General features: G+C 39.0%; 2 protein-coding genes across 2 annotated transcripts; one reads left to right on the top strand and one right to left on the bottom strand.

The window, feature by feature from the left end:
* Positions 1 to 378: 378 nt before the first annotated feature.
* LOC103723723 (dihydrolipoyl dehydrogenase, mitochondrial-like) lies at positions 379 to 5,953 on the bottom strand. The gene is made up of 2 exons (XM_008814739.3): positions 5,624 to 5,953; positions 379 to 1,920 (listed from the first exon to the last, which is right to left on the bottom strand). Exons 1-2 carry the CDS (start codon positions 5,879 to 5,881, stop codon positions 670 to 672), a joined length of 1,509 nt encoding a protein of 502 aa, XP_008812961.1. The 5' UTR covers positions 5,882 to 5,953; the 3' UTR covers positions 379 to 669.
* A 6,513-nt stretch (positions 5,954 to 12,466) lies between these two features.
* On the top strand, positions 12,467 to 18,835 carry LOC103723722 (WD repeat-containing protein VIP3). The gene is given in 8 exon segments (XM_039120487.1): positions 12,467 to 12,970; position 13,299; positions 17,863 to 17,910; positions 17,913 to 17,993; positions 17,996 to 18,193; positions 18,196 to 18,324; positions 18,327 to 18,407; positions 18,410 to 18,835. Coding segments are annotated over 8 exon segments (951 nt in total). The 5' UTR covers positions 12,467 to 12,628; the 3' UTR covers positions 18,481 to 18,835.
* Positions 18,836 to 19,223: the final 388 nt, after the last annotated feature.

Genomic DNA, 19,223 nt, shown 5'->3' on the forward strand with positions numbered 1-19,223 from the left:
TCACTTTATAAATGAAATGAGCTAAAACTTGGGAGTCGGAAAGAAGCAAACCGGTACCTGCACAGTAATCATTCAAATTGGAGATTTAAACCCAGAACAAGAATGTTGAAGATGTATTCAGCAAATTTGATAATCCCAAGATGCGCTAAGGGCAAACAAATCATTCCTTCTAAATATACAAGCAAAATCTAAACCAACTGGTGTCCAGTTTTATTCAAAAGAAGGTGAAACCCGAGAACAAGAACAAATGTCTTCATAACATGTATTTTCAGCGCTGGCAACTAAAACCAGTAAGAGCATTCCAAACTGGAGCTTAATCTGCTAAGCATCCCTCTATCCAAATCCAAACAATATGCGGAGAGACGACACTAACCAAAATAAAATAAAATAAAATAAATAAAATAACTGAAATTTGTGTTCTGAAGCACAGCGTTTGCTGAATTTTCTTGGAGCCCTACCAGGTGTCTCACTCTATAGTTTTCTGCTTTTATTCTGATCCAGAAGAAATAATCATGAAAGCAGATGACATAACGTATGAAACATGAGCAAGATCTTATAAACAAGCGCTTACAGCAACAATAAACAGGGTGAAAAATTAAAGAGGTTTTCTGTCAATGTATCCAAAAATTATTTCAAAATCTTGCAAGTTCATGAGCTAGCAAGTGACCACTATATGTGAATGGGTTTGTCGTAAGTAGCCATAGCAGCTTCCTTCACAGCCTCACTCATAGTTGGGTGTGCATGGCATGTTCGAGCTATGTCTTCGCTTGAAGCTCCATATTGGAGCGCTAGCACAGCCTCATGGATAAGTTCCCCCGCATTGGGTGCCATTATGTGCACTCCCAGTATTTTGTCAGTCTCTTTCTCAGCCAGTATCTTCACCAATCCCTCAGCATCATCAATGGCCTTTGCACGGCTGTTTGCTAGGAATGGGAACTTGCCCACCCTATAACTCACCCCCAAGGCCTTCACCTGCTCCTCTGTTTTACCAACTGATGCCACCTCAGGATGTGTATATACCACCCCAGGAACCAGATCATAGTCCACATGGCCCTCCTTACCTGCAATAAACTCTACACATGCAACACCGTCCTCTTCTGCCTTGTGAGCAAGCATCGGTCCTGGAATCACATCTCCAATAGCATATACTCCTTTTACATTTGTCATGAAATGGTGATCAACTGGTATTCTTCCAACCTTGTCAGTCTGGACACCAATAGTTTCCAGCCCAAGGCCAGCTGTGAATGGGGCCCTACCAGCTGAGACAAGAACTACATCAGCTTCAAGTGTGCTCTGTTCTCCACCAGCTGCAGGTTCGACGGTCAATTTTACCCCATCTCCAGATGTGTCAACACCAACAACCTTTGTCTTAAGCATGAACTTCATTTTCTGTTTCTCAAGCATGCGCTGGAATTGCTTCCGAACCTCTCCATCCATGGTTGGGACAATGTCTGGTGCAAACTCAACAACAGTCACCTCTGAACCGAGTCGCCCCCAAACAGAACCCATCTCCAATCCAATGTATCCTGCACCAATAACCACCAGTTTCTTTGGGATTTCTGATAAAGATAGAGCTCCAGTGGATGAAACAATCTTCTTCTCATCAATTGTGACTCCAGGGAGGGATTTGACATCAGAACCGGTAGCAATTATGATATGCTTGCCCTTGACGACAGTATTTTCCCCTTGAAGCATGTCGACCGATACTTCAGAGGGGGAAACAAACTTACCAAAGCCTTTGACATAGTTTACCTTGTTTTTCTTGAAAAGGCCTTCAATTCCTCGGGTGAGACCAGAGACTGCTTTGTCTTTCTGTGCCATCATAGCTGGAAGATCGATTTCAAGCTGAGAAAACTTGACACCATGGCTTGAGAATGCATGCTTGGCTTCATGATACATGTGAGAGGAGTGAAGAAGTGCCTGAAAATTGAGAGAAAATATACTAGTAAACCAGTGTCATAAATGAAGCTTTCAACCAGAACCATCTGATCGTCAGCTTGCTCACAACATTTACTTCATCTGGCAATTTCTTATTCACAACACTAGCTTGCCATACGTATTGAAGTTTTAAATGAATATTAGCAAATTGGTAGTAGTACCGTACAAAGCCAAAAGATATACTTGTCATGAAACCCTGGTCCAAGGTGACTTACTTGTTATGGTTTCAATTGTTTATTTGTTTTGGAGGCCTGATAAAGAGAATTAAACCTAATAGTAGATTCCATCCAAATTATTCCATCATAACTTAAGTTTGTATTCAAATCATATTTTTGCCAAATTCAGATAATGTTGAGGCATCTCCTATTAACATATCATACATGCTATTCTACTTTAACTACTACTTAACACCAGTTTTCTCTGCAAGTCAGTATTCACTCTCATCAGCTAGTACATCTTCCAGAAAAAAATATTGTGTGTTTCTCATTCTGCATACTGGCAGTTGCTTAATCAACTGCAGGCTCAAGGCTCAGAATCAATCCTTAGCAATAGGCCCATAAAACGTGAAACTCATCTACTGGACCACAATTAATTCCCATATTTCATATGACTTTCTTATCCATGGTTAGCTACATTTTATTGATTCATTTTATTGATTAAATCCTACATTTTAATCAAGGTATGCTGAACCGGCCCGTACCGGCCGGTCTAGCACGTACCGTACTGGTCCGGCCCCTGACCAGTATGATACAGCAGTGGAAAATAATTCCGGCTCCTCTGGAGCCCGAACCGACCGGTACGCGCGCCCATGCGCTATGGGTAGCGCTCCCGCGCGGCTATAGGCAACAGACCAGTTCGGCACTGATCCGAACCGATACCGTACCGGTCTGGTAAACAACTGATGCGCCAACCGGTACCGGTACGGCATACCTTGATTTCAATTCCATAAATTCAAGGCATTCCCACTAAATGGCACAAAATTTTTCACACCACATCAACGCAGCATGTAAATTAAGGAAATTCACATAGGACAAGTACAACAAACCAACTACAACCCAACCAACTAAGTTATTGCAAACAAGTCAGTGTACGAATCATGCATTCTCGCTTGAGGAATTTTAGATATATGCTTGTAACCTTTTCAAATATATCTATCTATATGTCTATCTGTCTATCCAAATATATCTAACTATTCGAAATATCTATAACATGCAGACACATGAGTAAATTTGGCGCTAGTATCTTCATGGTAAGAAAGAGGCTTAAATCTTACCTGTGCAACATTAATAATTGAACATCTAAATTTGAAAATCCACACTACTAAGCATCATATACAGCACTTACTTTTGGACATTTCCTATGCATCATGCAGTCCCACACTGGACAATATTGGTGGCAGTATACGATGTTTCAATTTGGCTTGTGGTTTAGAAGCACCCACATTGACCCTTTTTTTTATTTTTTTCTTTTTTGAAGAGAGAGATGGAGACAAAATATTGGTGATATTTTGGTTTATGTGTCTTCAGATTTCTAGACTAAGATCAACAATTTGGATTCTCAACATTTACAACCAACAATATACTTTAGCATATTCACTTTATTAATATTGTCCATTATGTATCCATTTCATGCATGCATAGGACACATAAACAAAATATTTATTTCTAAGTATTTTAAATATGATGATCAAAACCAATAGAGTTAATCCTCAATTTAAATTGTCCACATAACTATAAATAGAGACATAGATGCATACATAGACACTTACATACATACATACACATGCAGTTCCATATAGACATATATGTCAAGATGTGTATATGCATTTTAGTGCTTCAGCATTCATTCCTAACCAAATTGTCCATGCAATTAAAAGTTCTTTCAAATCCTCTCTCATAAATCTCATTCTCAATTTCTTATTTTTTCGCCTCCTCTTTCTTGACCCTTCATCACAAATCAAGAAACCCTCACAATTAAGACATTCAATATTCTATGTTTCAAGCAAGGTATATCATACCGGTATCGGTTGGTGTACCAGTTGCCTAGCAGACCGGTACAGTACCGGTTCAGACCGATACCGAACCGATTTGTTGCCTATAGCCACGCGGGAGTGCTGCCCACAGGCACACTGCCCGTGCGCACTTTCGCGTGGTTTTCAACATGCGCGGGTGTGCATACCGCGCGTACCAGTATGAGCCGGTCTGGTTCGCACCGGTACAAGGGGCCGGAACCGTTTTCCACCGCCTACTGTACCAGTCAGGAGCCGGACTGGTACGGTACGTGCTGAACCGGCTGGTATGGGCCAGTTCAGCATATCTTGGTTTCAGGCACTTTCCACTAGAATAATTTTTCTATCCTTTTCTGATCTTATCAATAATGCAAGGAAACTAAATTGACTTGATCAACACAAAGAAATGTTGGTAAGAAAGATCAGATTCACACCCATTATATTCGAATTACCTTTTTAGATCTGAAAACAAGTTAACACCAATACCGGTGTTACATTAAAAATATTTGTTAGAATAATTCATCTTTAACCTCCTGCATCCTCTTTCTAGGGCGATTAGTTTTAACTTAAACCCTTCAAAAAAGCAACTTGATTCTCTTGCCTCCTGTATTAGGCATTGTCAAAAAATTACAGCAAAACTGACAGAGACCCGACAACAAGGATGCTTTGTAAATTTTTCTTTGTCCTTCGTTCCTATTAAGGGCTACCAGAACTTTTCTGCATATCCTTCATAAATAGTCTTTCCTGCCTGAATTTCGTGGGCCTGTACCATCAAAATCAAACTTCCTCCACTTTATCCTCAACCAATGCAGTCATGACATGTTCTCTAGAATGATTTGTCTTAAACCTATATTCTTTCCTTTACCGCATATCCACAAAATCCTTATAGTTGCCTTGATTTTCTCTGCATTATTTTGCAAAATAAATACAAGGATACATGAAGAAAATAATGACCCATGATTATCTTTTACTTTATAATAAGGCCTCAATTTCAATTTTAAACTCCCTTAAAGTGCATCTACTTAAAAAAAATTAATATTCCTATTCTTCCAGATAGAAGGACGGTTGAGCAAAGCACAAAATCAGCCTAATATAGTTCACGAGTCAAAGAAAAATTGCCCATGATCGATGTAAACAAGTGATCATTTCCTTTTTTCGAGTATCTAGATTGTTGCTTCCCAATTCACCTACAAACAAACATTTATTTAAGACAAATATACGCTCCCTCATCCTCACCCTCCCTTTAGCTCATGCATAAAAATGGCCCTTCCTTCAGGAGGTCAAACCAATCTACAAACTTCCCAAACACAAATCAAATGGAAAAAAAAAAAATCTACATGACTGATATCATCCAATCCATGTGGCCCAAACCTCAGATTTGTATTTTATTAAGACTCGGAAGTGGACAGATCAAATATTCAACTCAGGAAACGCCACCAAAATCACAACAAACACCACCCACGAATCGAGAATCAAGCCTTTATCCCATCTATACGGGAACAAGAACGGGGAAAATAAGCTGCAGATCCAAAAAAGTAAGCAGATTTAATTCAATCAAGCATCGATTAGATCCAGATCATCAAATGAAAACAAAGAATGAGATCGAAAAGATAAACCCCAGCTCGAAGACGGATCAGAAAAACGAGGGGAAAGAAAGAGAGGGGTTCGAGGTTTTACCTTGGAGGGGATGCAACCAACGTTGAGGCAGGTGCCGCCGAGGCTCCCGCGCTTCTCGATGCAGGTGGTTTTGAGCCCCATCTGTGCGGCCTTGATCGCCGCCACGTACCCTCCGGGCCCGCCGCCTATCACCACCACGTCGTTCTCCTCCGCCGCGGCCGCCGCGAAACCCCGGTAGAGGGCGGCACCCCACATCCCCCCCGGCCGAACGAGCTCGCCGGCCCTCCGCCTCGCCAAGCAAGCCATCGCCATCGCCATCGCTTCTCCGCCGCCGCCTTCCCTTCTTCTTCTCCTTCTTTCTTCTTGAGAGAGAGAGAACTGAGAGGTGACAGCAGTCGGGTGAATCGATACGCAAGAGACAATGAGATACTGGAATTTACTAAAATGCCATCAAGGCTGATCATGGAATCTCAACCGTCCGATGGTCTCGCTTTGCCGTGTGTAGGTGAAAGTGGTCCGTTGGATCAAATGAAGTACACGAGAACAAATTGTGGACCATGGATTTCGTGACGCCGGGGCCGTCTCATGGAACTGATAATACGTGCCCATTTTATCCTCCGGAGGGGAAGGCTCAGGCAATGGTCCAAAAAAATGGTGTCCTCAAAGAAGCCTATCATCACCATCCCATTTGTCGGGTGGTGATTCATCCATGACCATCCATTCACACAAACTCACATTTTAAGAAATTCTCAGAAAAACTAGTTTTAGAATTTATTTTGGATAATGCTTGTTTCTCCTAGAAATCTCATATAAATGAACGGCAGATTGCAACATCAAAGTCTTACCAAACCTTCACACTTTTTTTGAGCTTCATTTTTGTCTTCAAAGATCGGACCGAATGATTTTTAATGATTTGAGTTTACTAAGAGTACTTGATTTGGAAGGTGCAAGAGATCTTATGAAATTGCTGAAACAGATGAGCAAGATGGTTCATCTAAAAAATCTAGGGTTAAAGAAACACCGATCGAGTCTTCCATTTTTCTTCCATCTTCCATAGGGCAACTTCTAAATTTACAAACTCTTAATGTGAGAGGAATAAAAATTACAAGGTTTCCAAATTGCACAATGAGGCACCTTTACATTAACATTTTTGATATTTTCATATGCACTATTAATCCACAATTTCATAGGTGTGATTCGTGTTTTTATATTCCTAGCTATATTTTTGATCAAAAATCATGCTAGAGGATTGGGTGAACGAGGAGGTTTTGAAAAATTCACTTAGAAGATCAATTGGAAATATGAACAACTTAGCCTCTCTGACTCTTGTTTTTGTTGTAATATAATTCTCTGTTGATATCTTTGACACATTTTCAAACCTGCATCATCTCCATACGTTGGAATTATTTGGAGGATTGCCACCAAAGAAACCTCATGAAACTCACATCATCAAAATCCAGACTAGAACAAGGCCTAATGCTAGTGCTGGAGAAGCTGTCGAACCTCGGGGTTTTTATCTTGAGTTATAGTGCATATGAAAGGGAGATCATGTATTTTTATGCATGAGAATTCCCTTAGCTGCAATGCTTGATACTATGGTATTTGTATGATGTAAAGGAATGGAAAGTGAAGATTAGGGTAATGTCTAGCTTCACCTACTTAACTATCAATTTTTTGACAAAAGTTTCTGACGGGTTATGACATGCAGCCACCCTGTGGGAGTTGAAGCTAATTGAGATGTCAATGAGAGTTAAAGCTGATTGAGATGTCTGACGAATTGAAAGATTAGGTGAGGACCAATAAGGCCTCCCCCGGAAAAAGAAAAGAAAAGAAAAGAGGCTATCCTATGAATTTGGAAGTTCTACTCGATGTATAAATTTCCTATTCTTGATTTCTAGGGATTCAATGAAGTTTTGTTGCATAGTCAAACATTTTGTTTATAAATTTTGTTATCTCAGAGATTATGCAAAATTTGGGATAATGATGATTTTTTAGTATATCCAATTGCACCGATAATCTAGATTCCACAATAGTGGACAAATGGTTATATTTGAAGGCATCTCAGTTCTGACCAATTTCGAGCTTCTTTCTTTCTTTCTTTCTTTTCCAAGAGAAGTAATTTCAAGATACTTTATTGATTTGATGCATGAAGTAATCATGATATAGTCAATTGCTACCTTCCTAGAAGTTGCACATATTTTACACACCATGCAAAAAAATCCTGCAAATCCCTTCAACATTTTTATTATTTAACTAAATAACTTGTTATTATCTTGTCTTGAAGAAGAGATTGATTGGAGCAAGGTCTACGGAACCGTCCCGAACTGGGCGGTTCCGACCGTTTCGAGCCATACTATTGGCTCACCGGTACGATTTCGGCAACGAAAACGAGACCAGTTGCCGAAGCCAAAAAAAAAGAAAAGAAAGAACGAGCGGGGAGGGAGGGAGGGAGAGAGGTCGGGACGCTGGCAGAGGACCGGCGGAGGCCGCAGGGGGGGGTGGCGGGGCCGTGGCAGGCGAGGCCCTCCGTCGGCGTCCGCCACCCTTGCTGGCCTCTCTTCCTCTCCCTCCCTCTCTTCCCCTTCTCTCTCTCTCTCTTCCTCTCTTCCATAGTACCGTGTCCTCTCCTCCGTCGGTACAGGCCCAGCATAGCCCATACCGACTCATATCGCCGGAGAACCAGTACAATACCCTATACCGGTTCCTCCGAGCTTAGAATTGTCTGATATGTGCATTTGTTGGTTGAAGTAATGATCTGATCAATAAGGTCCTTGGCCAACTTATTAATGATCTTCCCTTAGCCCCTCAGTTGCATGGATGGACTTGTAAGCGGTGTTCCGACATCTCATGCTTCACCTTTACAACGAAGGAATGCTCTACAATCGGCAATGCTGGCTACCAAGAGAAGCCTGATAGAAATAGAGAAGAGAGAAGACACAATCAAAATCCTAATTGACTTCATCCACTAATTTTTGGGAGTCAGCTAATGGTAACAATCGATGAGGTAGATAACCATTGTCGAATCAGTAGAAATCAGTTCCTTGTTTCTACTCCATGCTGTTGAATAGATTGTTAGGAAAATTTTGGTAAAAGTGTGTTGATGAAAGTGTTTCAAAGAAAGAACGATTACTAATTTTAATGCAAGTTTGGGAGAACCTATCTCAAGTGCATTGGAAAAAGAATGATTACTCATTATAATGCAAATTTTGGCAAACTTAATTAATTACCTAGACTATTATGAAATTCCATTTCATGTATCTTGCTTTATTATTTATTTACATGAGAATTACCGCTATTCAAAATCACAGGGAAAATAAGTATCTTCTTCCTATTTCTCAACTTGTTTCTAATTTTGGTACCCACTCTTGATCAATTCCTGAAAGAAAGTTATCATATAATGTTTTCAATCAAAAGATGTCTTGCTTTCCATTAGACAACTAACGGAATGGTTCCGAATGATCTCATAACACCAGAGAGAGTTCTAATTTAAACCCTAGGATACGTTAGTTAGTAGGACCGAAGAGTCAATAAATGATGCTAATTAATGACACATGTTGTTATAACGGTGGGTTTGTTAGATTAGAGTCCCCTAATAAGATAATTTCGCATACATATCCCTCCTAAATATTGAAATTTATATAAATTTTCTTTCAAAATTAATATTTACATACATACCCTTATCAAATACTTGTTTTGTATATATATTCCTTTTTAATATATTTGTATATGTACCCTTATGCTATCTAACGCGGTTAAAAGTTAGTAGTTTAAAATTAAAATGATGAAATTACCCTTAATGGGTAAATATGCAAAAGGAAATGGTTGTAATGATATACGTGCAAATAGAAATTTAGGAGGGTATTTATGCAATTTCACATATTTAGGAGGGTATACAGACAAAAAAATTCTTGGGTTTTTGGATAAATATCCTCATAAATATTGAAATTTGTATTAATACCCTCCCAACTTGATAGATATGTGCATACCCTCATGAAATACTATTTTTATATAGATATCATTGACATGGCAATTCAGCTGATCTGATTAGCCAAATTTATATTTATTTAAATTAAAAGTTAATTAATATTATGTAATTATCTTTTTACCTTTGAAATGGGTAATAGGTCAACAGACCTTACTAGAAATTAATATCTCATCTCTTTTGAAAAAAACTTCAATCTCTCTCGACCCTTTCTTTCACTTTTTCATTTAGAATCAAAACCATTCTCTCAACTCCTTTCTCCACCATAGACAACCCTTCTCCCTCTCTTTCCGTTCGTCAGAGTTCTTGCCACCAAAATTTGACCCTCTCCCATTGCTGCCAAAGTTCTCCCTTCATATTTTTTTTATATGAAGATGGTCATATCCTGCTTTTAGCTTTATGAATTATTTTAAAAGAAGTGTTCCGAGAGATTTGCAATATTTATCTTTTAGTATATGAAGATTTGCAATATTTATCTTTTAGAGCTGAAAAAATTTTCGTGTATGAGCTAGTAGCTGATTTATAATTGTTGTAATAATATAGATCCCATACACTAAATTTTTTCTTCCTCTAGAAAATTGAACACTAAAAAAAGTGGCTTAAGGTATACAATATAAGAGGTAGCCTTCTACCACAAGGCTACAGAGGTTGTTAATAAGTTTGAAGGGTTCTAAAGTCCTTCAATAATTTTACTTAGGGATGATTGATATTGTTCTTCCACCCCATGACTATAACAGTAGCAAAGAAGCTTGATTATTGCAATCTATCATGTGTTTTTAAGAAATTCTAATTTTTTTCTATATTCTAATAGATGCCCTCATATATGCATCTATTACAATAAATATTACAACTTATGTTTCGATAAAATAAACTGTAGTGGTTGTTATAATGAAGAAGAATAAAGTAGAATAATTTCATGATTAGTGAAAGAACTTTCATAACTCTTTTGTTATCTAATTGTCGAATAAATCTTTTTTTGAGTAATATTTTTATAAACAATATTGAGGAGCAGACACTGGACTAAAATTTGAGTGTTATAAATAAATATTACAATAAATATTCTATAACAATACATTGTCGAATCAATTTTTTTTAAGCAATATTTTTATAGAAAATATTGAGGAGCAGATACTAGACTAAAATTCGAGTGTTAAAATAAGTTGAAATAGACGAAAATAGAATTAGAATTTTTCATGTAAACCATCTTAAATATGTAAAATTGCAATGAATACCAATGCAAAGTTGCTATTTGCATGTACATCCTCATAAATATTTTTTTATATGTCTATCTGTTAAGGGTACTTTAGTCATTTATTTTAAATCATTATTTTTTTAACGTCGTTAGATGGTGTGGACATATTTGCAAGAAAAAAAGAAGGGTATACATGCAAAACAAGTGTTTTATAAGGGTTACATGCAAATATCAATTTTGAAAGAGTATTTATGAAAATTTTAATATTTAGAAGGATATGTATGTAAAAAAATCTTAGAATAAATGATGCAAGGCACATCGTACAACAAAAGCTGGCTAACAGCTATTTTTTGAGTTGTTCTAATGAGTTGCCGAAAGGCTACTGAGTAAGTCAATATTTTCCTCCTCTGCTTGTTATGGCAACCATTTTCAAAGCTCGGATCCCATCTATTCTTAGAAACTAAACTATATGCCAATGAGCATTTATTTTGCTAGTCTTTCTTATATTTTTCGTACCTCTATCTCAAATTTTTTGGGGCTTCCTAATGCTTTGGTAATTGATAACATGACTGGCCGACCCTTGGTTAGAGACAATGGCATACCAAACCATATCTAATAAAAATACTACAAAAATATATATTTATAAAAAATAAAAAATATTATTTTTATATAGAATGAACCAAGGTCCGCCGTACCGGTACCGGTGGCGCGGCCGGACCGGTACGGTACCGGTCCGGTCCGGTCCGTACCGGCCGGTACCGGTGGTTTCAAAAACTACAGCGCGCGGCGCTGTGGTTCTTAAAAAAAAAAAAAAATCGTACCGGTGCGAACCGGCCGGTTCGCACCGGTACGAGGCCCGTACCGGCCGGTACGGGCTCCGAACCGGCCGGTACGGGCCGGCCGGTACGCCCGACCGGCCGGTTCGGATAAAAAACCGGGAAATACCGGTTTTTTATCCGTTCCGGTACCGGTCTAGGACCGGACCGGTACGTACCGGCCCGTACCGGCCGGTACGGGCCGGTACGGCATTCCATGGAATGAACAAAAGAATTAATAATTAATCCTCTAGTAAGCGGAAAATTTTTGCTTATTCTTTTTGTTGGAATTTCCTATTATCCTTTTTTTTTTGTTAAGGCAGCTAATATTAAACAACTTTAGAGTAAATACAATATAAGAGATTGTGAAACTGGTAGGATAGATGAGCTAGAGTCCCAAATTACTAGGCCTGGACAATTAGTTGCACTATTGGCCTCTCTATAAATATGAGTGGCTTCAAAGTTGACAAAGGTCTAAAAAAAAGATGATCCTGCTCTGATTAGGTCTTCGAACACTCAATCTAGCTGATCATTATTTTTAAATCCCCTTCTAATATGATGCTAATCGCTCTCAATACGGTAGTAGCATACACGGAAGCCCTCCCATACCACTCCAAGTCTCAACTTTAGCCAAATGGCACAATAATGACATTTGGATGAACACTGATTGCTACAACCAAGGACGAATAGGAACCTTTGATCACAAAGACCCCACATTGGTCCCACCACCCATGATACCACCATCAAAATTTGATCTTGATGCAAGCTAGGGATTTAGGAGGCTAGGATAGAAGTCTCAGGTTACCTTGACTTGGAATGAGAGTAATTCTCGGCTGCCTATTGTCTTACCGGCAGGACCGGTGGCTTGGTCGGTAAGTTCACCTCCGCAAAAGGCGGTTACTCGATTCGGTTCCCAAAAGGTGTAAGCCCCCGTGGGTTTTGGGGAAGAACAAAAAGATCCATCTTTAGTCCGCTCGATCTCGCAATCGAGGATTCCCATTCCCCTTCTCCCGAATCGAGGGTTCTCCGGGAACAAGAGACGATCCACTCCCAGGGCCTCTCACTTCGGAGGCGAGATGAAGCTTGCGGGGCTGAAATCGGTGGAGAACGCCCACGACGAGTCGATTTGGGCGGCGGCGTGGGTTCCGGCGACGGACGAGCGGCCGGCGCTTCTCCTGACCGGGTCTCTCGACGAGACGGTCCGGCTCTGGCGCCCCGACGAGCTCGCCCCGGCCGGGCCGCCCTCCCGGGGCCACGCCCTTGGGGTGATCTCCGTCGCCGCCCACCCCGCCGGCACTGTGGCCGCCTCCGCCTCACTCGACAGCTTCATCCGGGTGTTCGACGTCGACTCCAATGCCTCCATTGCCACCCTCGAGGCCCCTCCCTCCGAGGTCTGGAACATGCAGTTCGACCCCAAGGTGAGGTCTTTTGATGTTTTGTGGGACTACGGCTTCCATCTCTTCCATTCTTGAATGATCGCAAGTGCCACCGGTAGAATGATCGATGTGCTATTGATCTTGATCCCCATCGACTAGTGCTAATTCCAGTTCAAATTAACGAAAATAATATAGAAGTCCTCGTTCTAGTATATTAAATTTTTCATATATGGATGTGTTGGTCCTTGTTGTCAGATATTACTGTAGTTGTGAATCTCCTTTCAGGAACAAAGAATAAGAAAGAAAAATGAGACTTTTCAAATGGTTCTGAAGTTGTAGAAATGTATCATTCAGGAGCCCAGTACGGTAGGGTTTCTGGGAACCTAACTGCTGTGCTTTTGAACATTGGCTGTTCTTGGTTGAGTTTGTAAATTGGCGTTTCACCCAAACACTGGCCATTATTCCTTCTTACCATGAACGAATTTAAATTTTGCCTTCTTATCTACCGTCATTTGTGGCACATTTTAGAGTATGTTGGCTGTAACTTATTTGTGGTTTATGAATCAAAGGCCTCAAAAAGGTTGTACCTTCAGACCTTTTTGGCTGAGAAAAATATCAGGGATGTAAATCATGGCATCTCATTAATTTGCCCCTGATGCATGCCTTGCACATACATAGACATTCTCATTTCCTTTATACTTATTGTACACATAACAGATCTAGTGCATGGTGATTGTAATTTGTTTAGATCAAGTAAGGCCTATCAAATGGAGTCCAATGGACTTTGGTTCGAGGGCATTATTTGACAAATCTTCATTATGGGTGCAAGACAGTGTTTACCCCGAGGATTAACCACGTAGCTGGCCTACTTGTGGCTTAGACACACGCACTATCTAGTGCGCACATTTAGCATTACCAAGAACCATCCTGCCTTCATTGGAAATTATGAAATGAGATAATAGAACTTGCATGCTGGGTCCTTCAACATATTAGTTGATGATTGGCACTTGATGAGGTGTCCTTTTAGGGTCTAATAGATAGTGGGAACTGGTTTAGATACGAGGACAAGGATTTTTTTTTAATAAAAAAAATAGCATGGAAACGGTAGAAAATTATTTAAATTCTTTACTACATGCATTGAAGAAATTGGATGTGATGTTTGTCATCGAACATAAATTGATAAAAATAAATGATTAGAGTCAAAGAAAATCTTAAACAAGGTGGAAGTATTTGGAAGCGGATGAAGGACGGAAGCCTAGTATGTACGTACGTATGTATGTGTATATATATATATATATATGTATATATATATATGTATGTATGTGTATATATGTATGTATGTGTATATATGTATGTATGTATGTGTATATATGTATGTATGTATGTGTATATATGTATGTATGTATGTGTATATATGTATGTATGTATGTGTATATATGTATATATGTGTGTATATATATATTATATGTATATATATATGTATGTATGTGTGTGTGTATATATATATATGTATGTATATATATATATATGATGATGAAATTATTTGCTTTAACCAGACATTTCTTTTTTAGATTTTTAAAAATATAACACTTTTGGACTCTTGGAACTCACGAGACAAGCAACATGGTTAGGTACTCCACTTGAGTTGCCTCATTTTCATCAGTAAGTGTTGACATTTGGCACCTTTTTCTAGACTATCATGCAGAAGATTCTTTGTTTCAAGTGTTGGACACTTTAAGCGAAATTTAATTATACTTTTAATATCGAGTCGTCATGGTTAGTATCTTAACTCGTCTTTAAGATCCTTAAATGTACGTTAGGAATAACTCAGACAATGAGCAAACTCATGACCATTCTATTGTTTTATTTATCAGATATCATATGTCTCTCCCCTTCCCCTTTTCAATTCCTCTTTTTTGGGATAAAAATCATAACAACGGCTTAAGTATACTTAGACTCCATATGCATAGTTGTACATATTTTTGGAGGTTGCCATGGAGGATACTTAGACACTTGGAACCCATGCCAAGGTCCAAGTAATATTGAAAATTACTTAGTCTATGTTTGGTTCACTAGAAAAAACACTAGAATGGAATGAGGATTTTAATTTTGGCCCCATTCCAATGCTTGCCATGGTAATAAATAATGGTTTGGAATGATCATTCCCTCATTTGTAGGAACAGTGATTCCACTCATAAATGGGAGGAATGCCCATTCCCATTGGAATGAATGATATTTTTGGTAATAATTAGTTATTATTTATAATATAAATAGCAAAAAATAATATATCTGATACGAATTAATTATTTGATGTTTATGTTATTAAATAAAAATAAGTGATTTAATTAAATTTAACTAAAAATATTGTTTGATGGTTGAGGGGCCCATATGCAATATGCAAGTGCTTACATGGTTGAGCAAGACCGAGGGAGAAGCTGGGGGAATGTTTTTTTGGGGATTTTTCTGGATATATAACCTTACAAATTTAGCTTGTTACATATTTACTCTCCAAATGACATTATTTGCATATAGACCACTCAAACCATCTTGTTTTTGCATCGATACCCCTCCCATTATTTTTTTAACTAATGTTGTTAATAAACTAGTACTTTAAATATTAAATGACTTTATTATCCTTATTGCAGTAATATCCTTGACAAAATTGTATAAAAATATAGCTCTTTTAATACAAACTGAATATTAAATGTTTTCAAGGGCATTAATGTAAAAGGGTAATAGCATTAAGTGTAACTTAGAATGGTTATTTTTTCATTCCATCAGCTAAAAATGTAATGCATGCAAAAATAGGATGAATCGAGGAGTGGCTCTCTCTCCCCCTTATATATATATATATATATATATATATGGTGATTTTGGAGCGTAAATTTGCAATAAACTAAATTTGCAAGGTGTATATGTGCAAAGTCCTCTTTTTTGTGTGGGGGGTGGGGGAGAGAGAGAAGGGCAAGTGCAGAGGAGGAAGGGGGGGGGGGGGGACATGGGGTAAGTAGAGGAAGAGGAGGCACAAGGCGTATAAGCTTTTAATAGACGAAGTAGGAGGAGGAGTTGAAGGAGATGGAGAAGGAGGCTGAGAGAGAAGAAAAAAAGGAAAAAATTACGTAAATTGCCATTACTAATTGCTGGAGGAGTTTTCCCACTTCCTGTTTGCCATCCATTTCCGAGAGCCAACTAGCGGACAATATCCATCAGGATTGTATGCCTCAATGCCTCTTTGACTCTCTCAAAGAGCAGAGTTTGAGGGGCTGGTGAGAGTGACTGGTAGAGTGCTTTTAAAGCTTGTTTCATTCTTGTGCTGGTGAGATTTGATTTTCCTGCCCAATCTGCATGCAACTGCTTGATACGTAGATTGACTAGGGTGCATACTTAGGCTACTTGGGCCTGTGCAGAGATGCCTGGTGGACCACGGTGACCCAGCTACGTGCAGGCAGCCAGGCACCTGCATTGGCCTAATGTAGTCCAGTCATCGGGCAATGCCAGCATATGCTGGCACATATACAATATCCTAGACGACGTTTGGAAATGCTGCTCCTTACTTTCGTAGATGTCATTTTTTTGGGAAAAAAAAAGGTATGATATTAGAAACTTATAGGAGTGAGGTGTTTGATTGCAGAGATGATTTAAAGGTTTATAATAGTAGGCTATACTTTGAGTTATACTTAGAGACAAAATAAATAATTTCTGAATTCAGGTTTTGTATATTTTAGTGTTTCCAATGTACAATACTTGTACGTCTATTTTCGAAGGCAAATAACCTCGTTTTGCGAGGCCATGCATAAGACAGGTATTTATGATCTATTCTACATGAAAGAGGACACATAAGATATGTCCTTACAATACTGGTAGTGGGCCACCATTAAATCTGCAGTCTTCTACATTTGAAATTGTGGATTTCCACACATATTGACTGAAGGATCCCAAAGGTCTGTGGATATGGATTCATTGGCACAGCTAATGTCACTTAAGGAATTGTTGTTGTCTAGCATTTATATGCTTAATTTTCTATGGGTCTATGGCTTGTTGTGCCAATTTTTGGCATCTATGATTAATGTTCTATGGACAACCAAAAAAGGTTAATGTTCTACATATTTATACTTTTTTGTTTCTTACATCCCATTATTAAATTCTGTGGGAAATATACAGTCCTGTAACTTTTTTATTACTGATTAATTCAATGTGCATGTATTCTCATATCATGTCTGTCATTCGCACCTATTTTGGAGTTCTAAAGTTCAAAATGATGTATCTTGTCTGGAACATTTACCCGTAGTGGTACATGAGAAACATAGAAGATGTGTGTGTTACTTCTACCATACTAAACATGAAGTGAAGAATGCTTTAAATTTTGTGAATATGTAGATTTTATTGATTTCTTTAAATAGTTCTTCTATTTTCCAAAAGATAGTTTGGATATGCACAACCTAGGCTGAGGATGCACCAGTATGAAGGAACGATTTGATACGTTAGAAGGAAAGAGACGTCGAAGTAGACCGAAAATTACATGGATGAAGTATTAAAGGAGGATTTGACATATGGCCCTAAACCGAGCGGATTGGAGAAAAATGATTCATGTAGCCAACACCAATAAGTTTGGGATAAGGCTTAGTTGACTTGAGTTTATTTGCAAAATGTTGTTTGCTAGAAATGCTATCTTCGCACATCTGAGCTACATTCCTGATCCAATGCGTCTGCTTTTAAGCATTTAATTTTGGAACACTTTCTTATGAACCCTTGATGATTTTTTAGTTTTATCATCTTTGAATTCAAATATTGAATATTATGTTATCTTTTTCATTGACAACCTCCATTGAACAAAATTTTGGCTATATGATCCCCCTCCCACCTCCAGCCCCAAAAAATATCCATGGTAAGATAATTTTTATTAACAATCTTATCAAATTAATTGTCTCCTGCAGGGTACTTTTTGGCAGTTGCTGGTGGTGGCAGTGCTTCAGTCAAGCTGTGGACACTTCAACTTGGCAGCTTATTGCCAACCTTGCTGTTCCGCGCCCAGAAGGAGCCCGACCTGATAGGACTGGAAGTGGCAAGTTGTGCTCTCTGTTGCATGGAGTCCTGATGGCAAGCGATTAGCTTGTGGATCTATGGATGGCACGATTGCTGTCTTTGATGTGGCTCGTGCCAAGTTCATCCACCACCTTGAGGGCCACTCTGGGCCAGTTAGGTCCCTTGTGTTCTCCCCAGTGGATCCCCGTGTGCTCTTCACTGCTTGTGATGATACCCATGTGCGCATTATGATGCAGATGGGAAGAGCATGGTTGGAGCTATGTCAGATCATGTGAGCTGGGTACTGAGTGTAGATGCCAGCCCAGATGGTGCGGCCATAGTGACTGGGTCCAGTGATAAGACGGTTCGTCTTTGGATCTCACCATGAGAGCTGCAGTGCAGACAATGACCAACCACTCGGCCCAGGTGTGGGGTGTAGCATTCCGGCCACCTGGGGGACAGGTGTACGTGCAGTGCGGCTTGCAAGCGTATCTGATGACAAGAGCATCTCATTGTATGATTATCAATAATATCGACAAAGATGATAACCATGAGCTTGCTAACTGAAGCAGTGCCAGTAAGGTTCGTGTTTCATTGTCTATCTGGCTTACTGATACTTTTTTCATACAAAATCTGACACCTCATGAAAGAGTGCAAACCGAAAGTTTGGTTTGTGTATGCTGTCTGTCACCTGTTGGTGTGCTAGTGCAATTTCACTGACTGAAAATTGGAAACATCCTTGAGTATGACTTTTTTACTGGATGTTGCGTTAGGGTTTTACAGCTACAAGTCATCTTACCTATTTCTTTTTACTTGGCACTGTTAATTAGAATCCTTCTATAATTGCAATGTTACTTGAGTGTGCCATGATGGTGATTTGATGCACATGATGAGTTTATTTACTTCATGTAGAAACATGGATTTTGCCGAGTTAAAATGCATTACTTTGTCAACCTTTGCCCAGTCTCCAGATGAACAGGACAGTTGAGGTCAACAGGATGCCGGTTATCATGCTCCATTAGCCAATTGATGATTATTTCATCTTTGTATGTTTTCAGTTTTGCCTATACTGCGACTGTTCTGCTACTGTTCGTTTTTGAGAAATATCCTACATTGCAATTGATATGTGAGGCCCACCTGTAGCTATTTGGTAAGGTTGCAAGAGTGATAGCTTTTGCAATTTTCTCCAGCAGTTGCTTATGGTGGTCTCGGGGCTCATACATTTGAGAATCATTCTGTCTTGGTTAATCAAAAACCTTAACCTTGAGGAATG

This window comes from Phoenix dactylifera, chromosome 1, assembly GCF_009389715.1.
Source record: "Phoenix dactylifera cultivar Barhee BC4 chromosome 1, palm_55x_up_171113_PBpolish2nd_filt_p, whole genome shotgun sequence".
Lineage (NCBI taxonomy): Eukaryota > Viridiplantae > Streptophyta > Magnoliopsida > Arecales > Arecaceae > Phoenix > Phoenix dactylifera.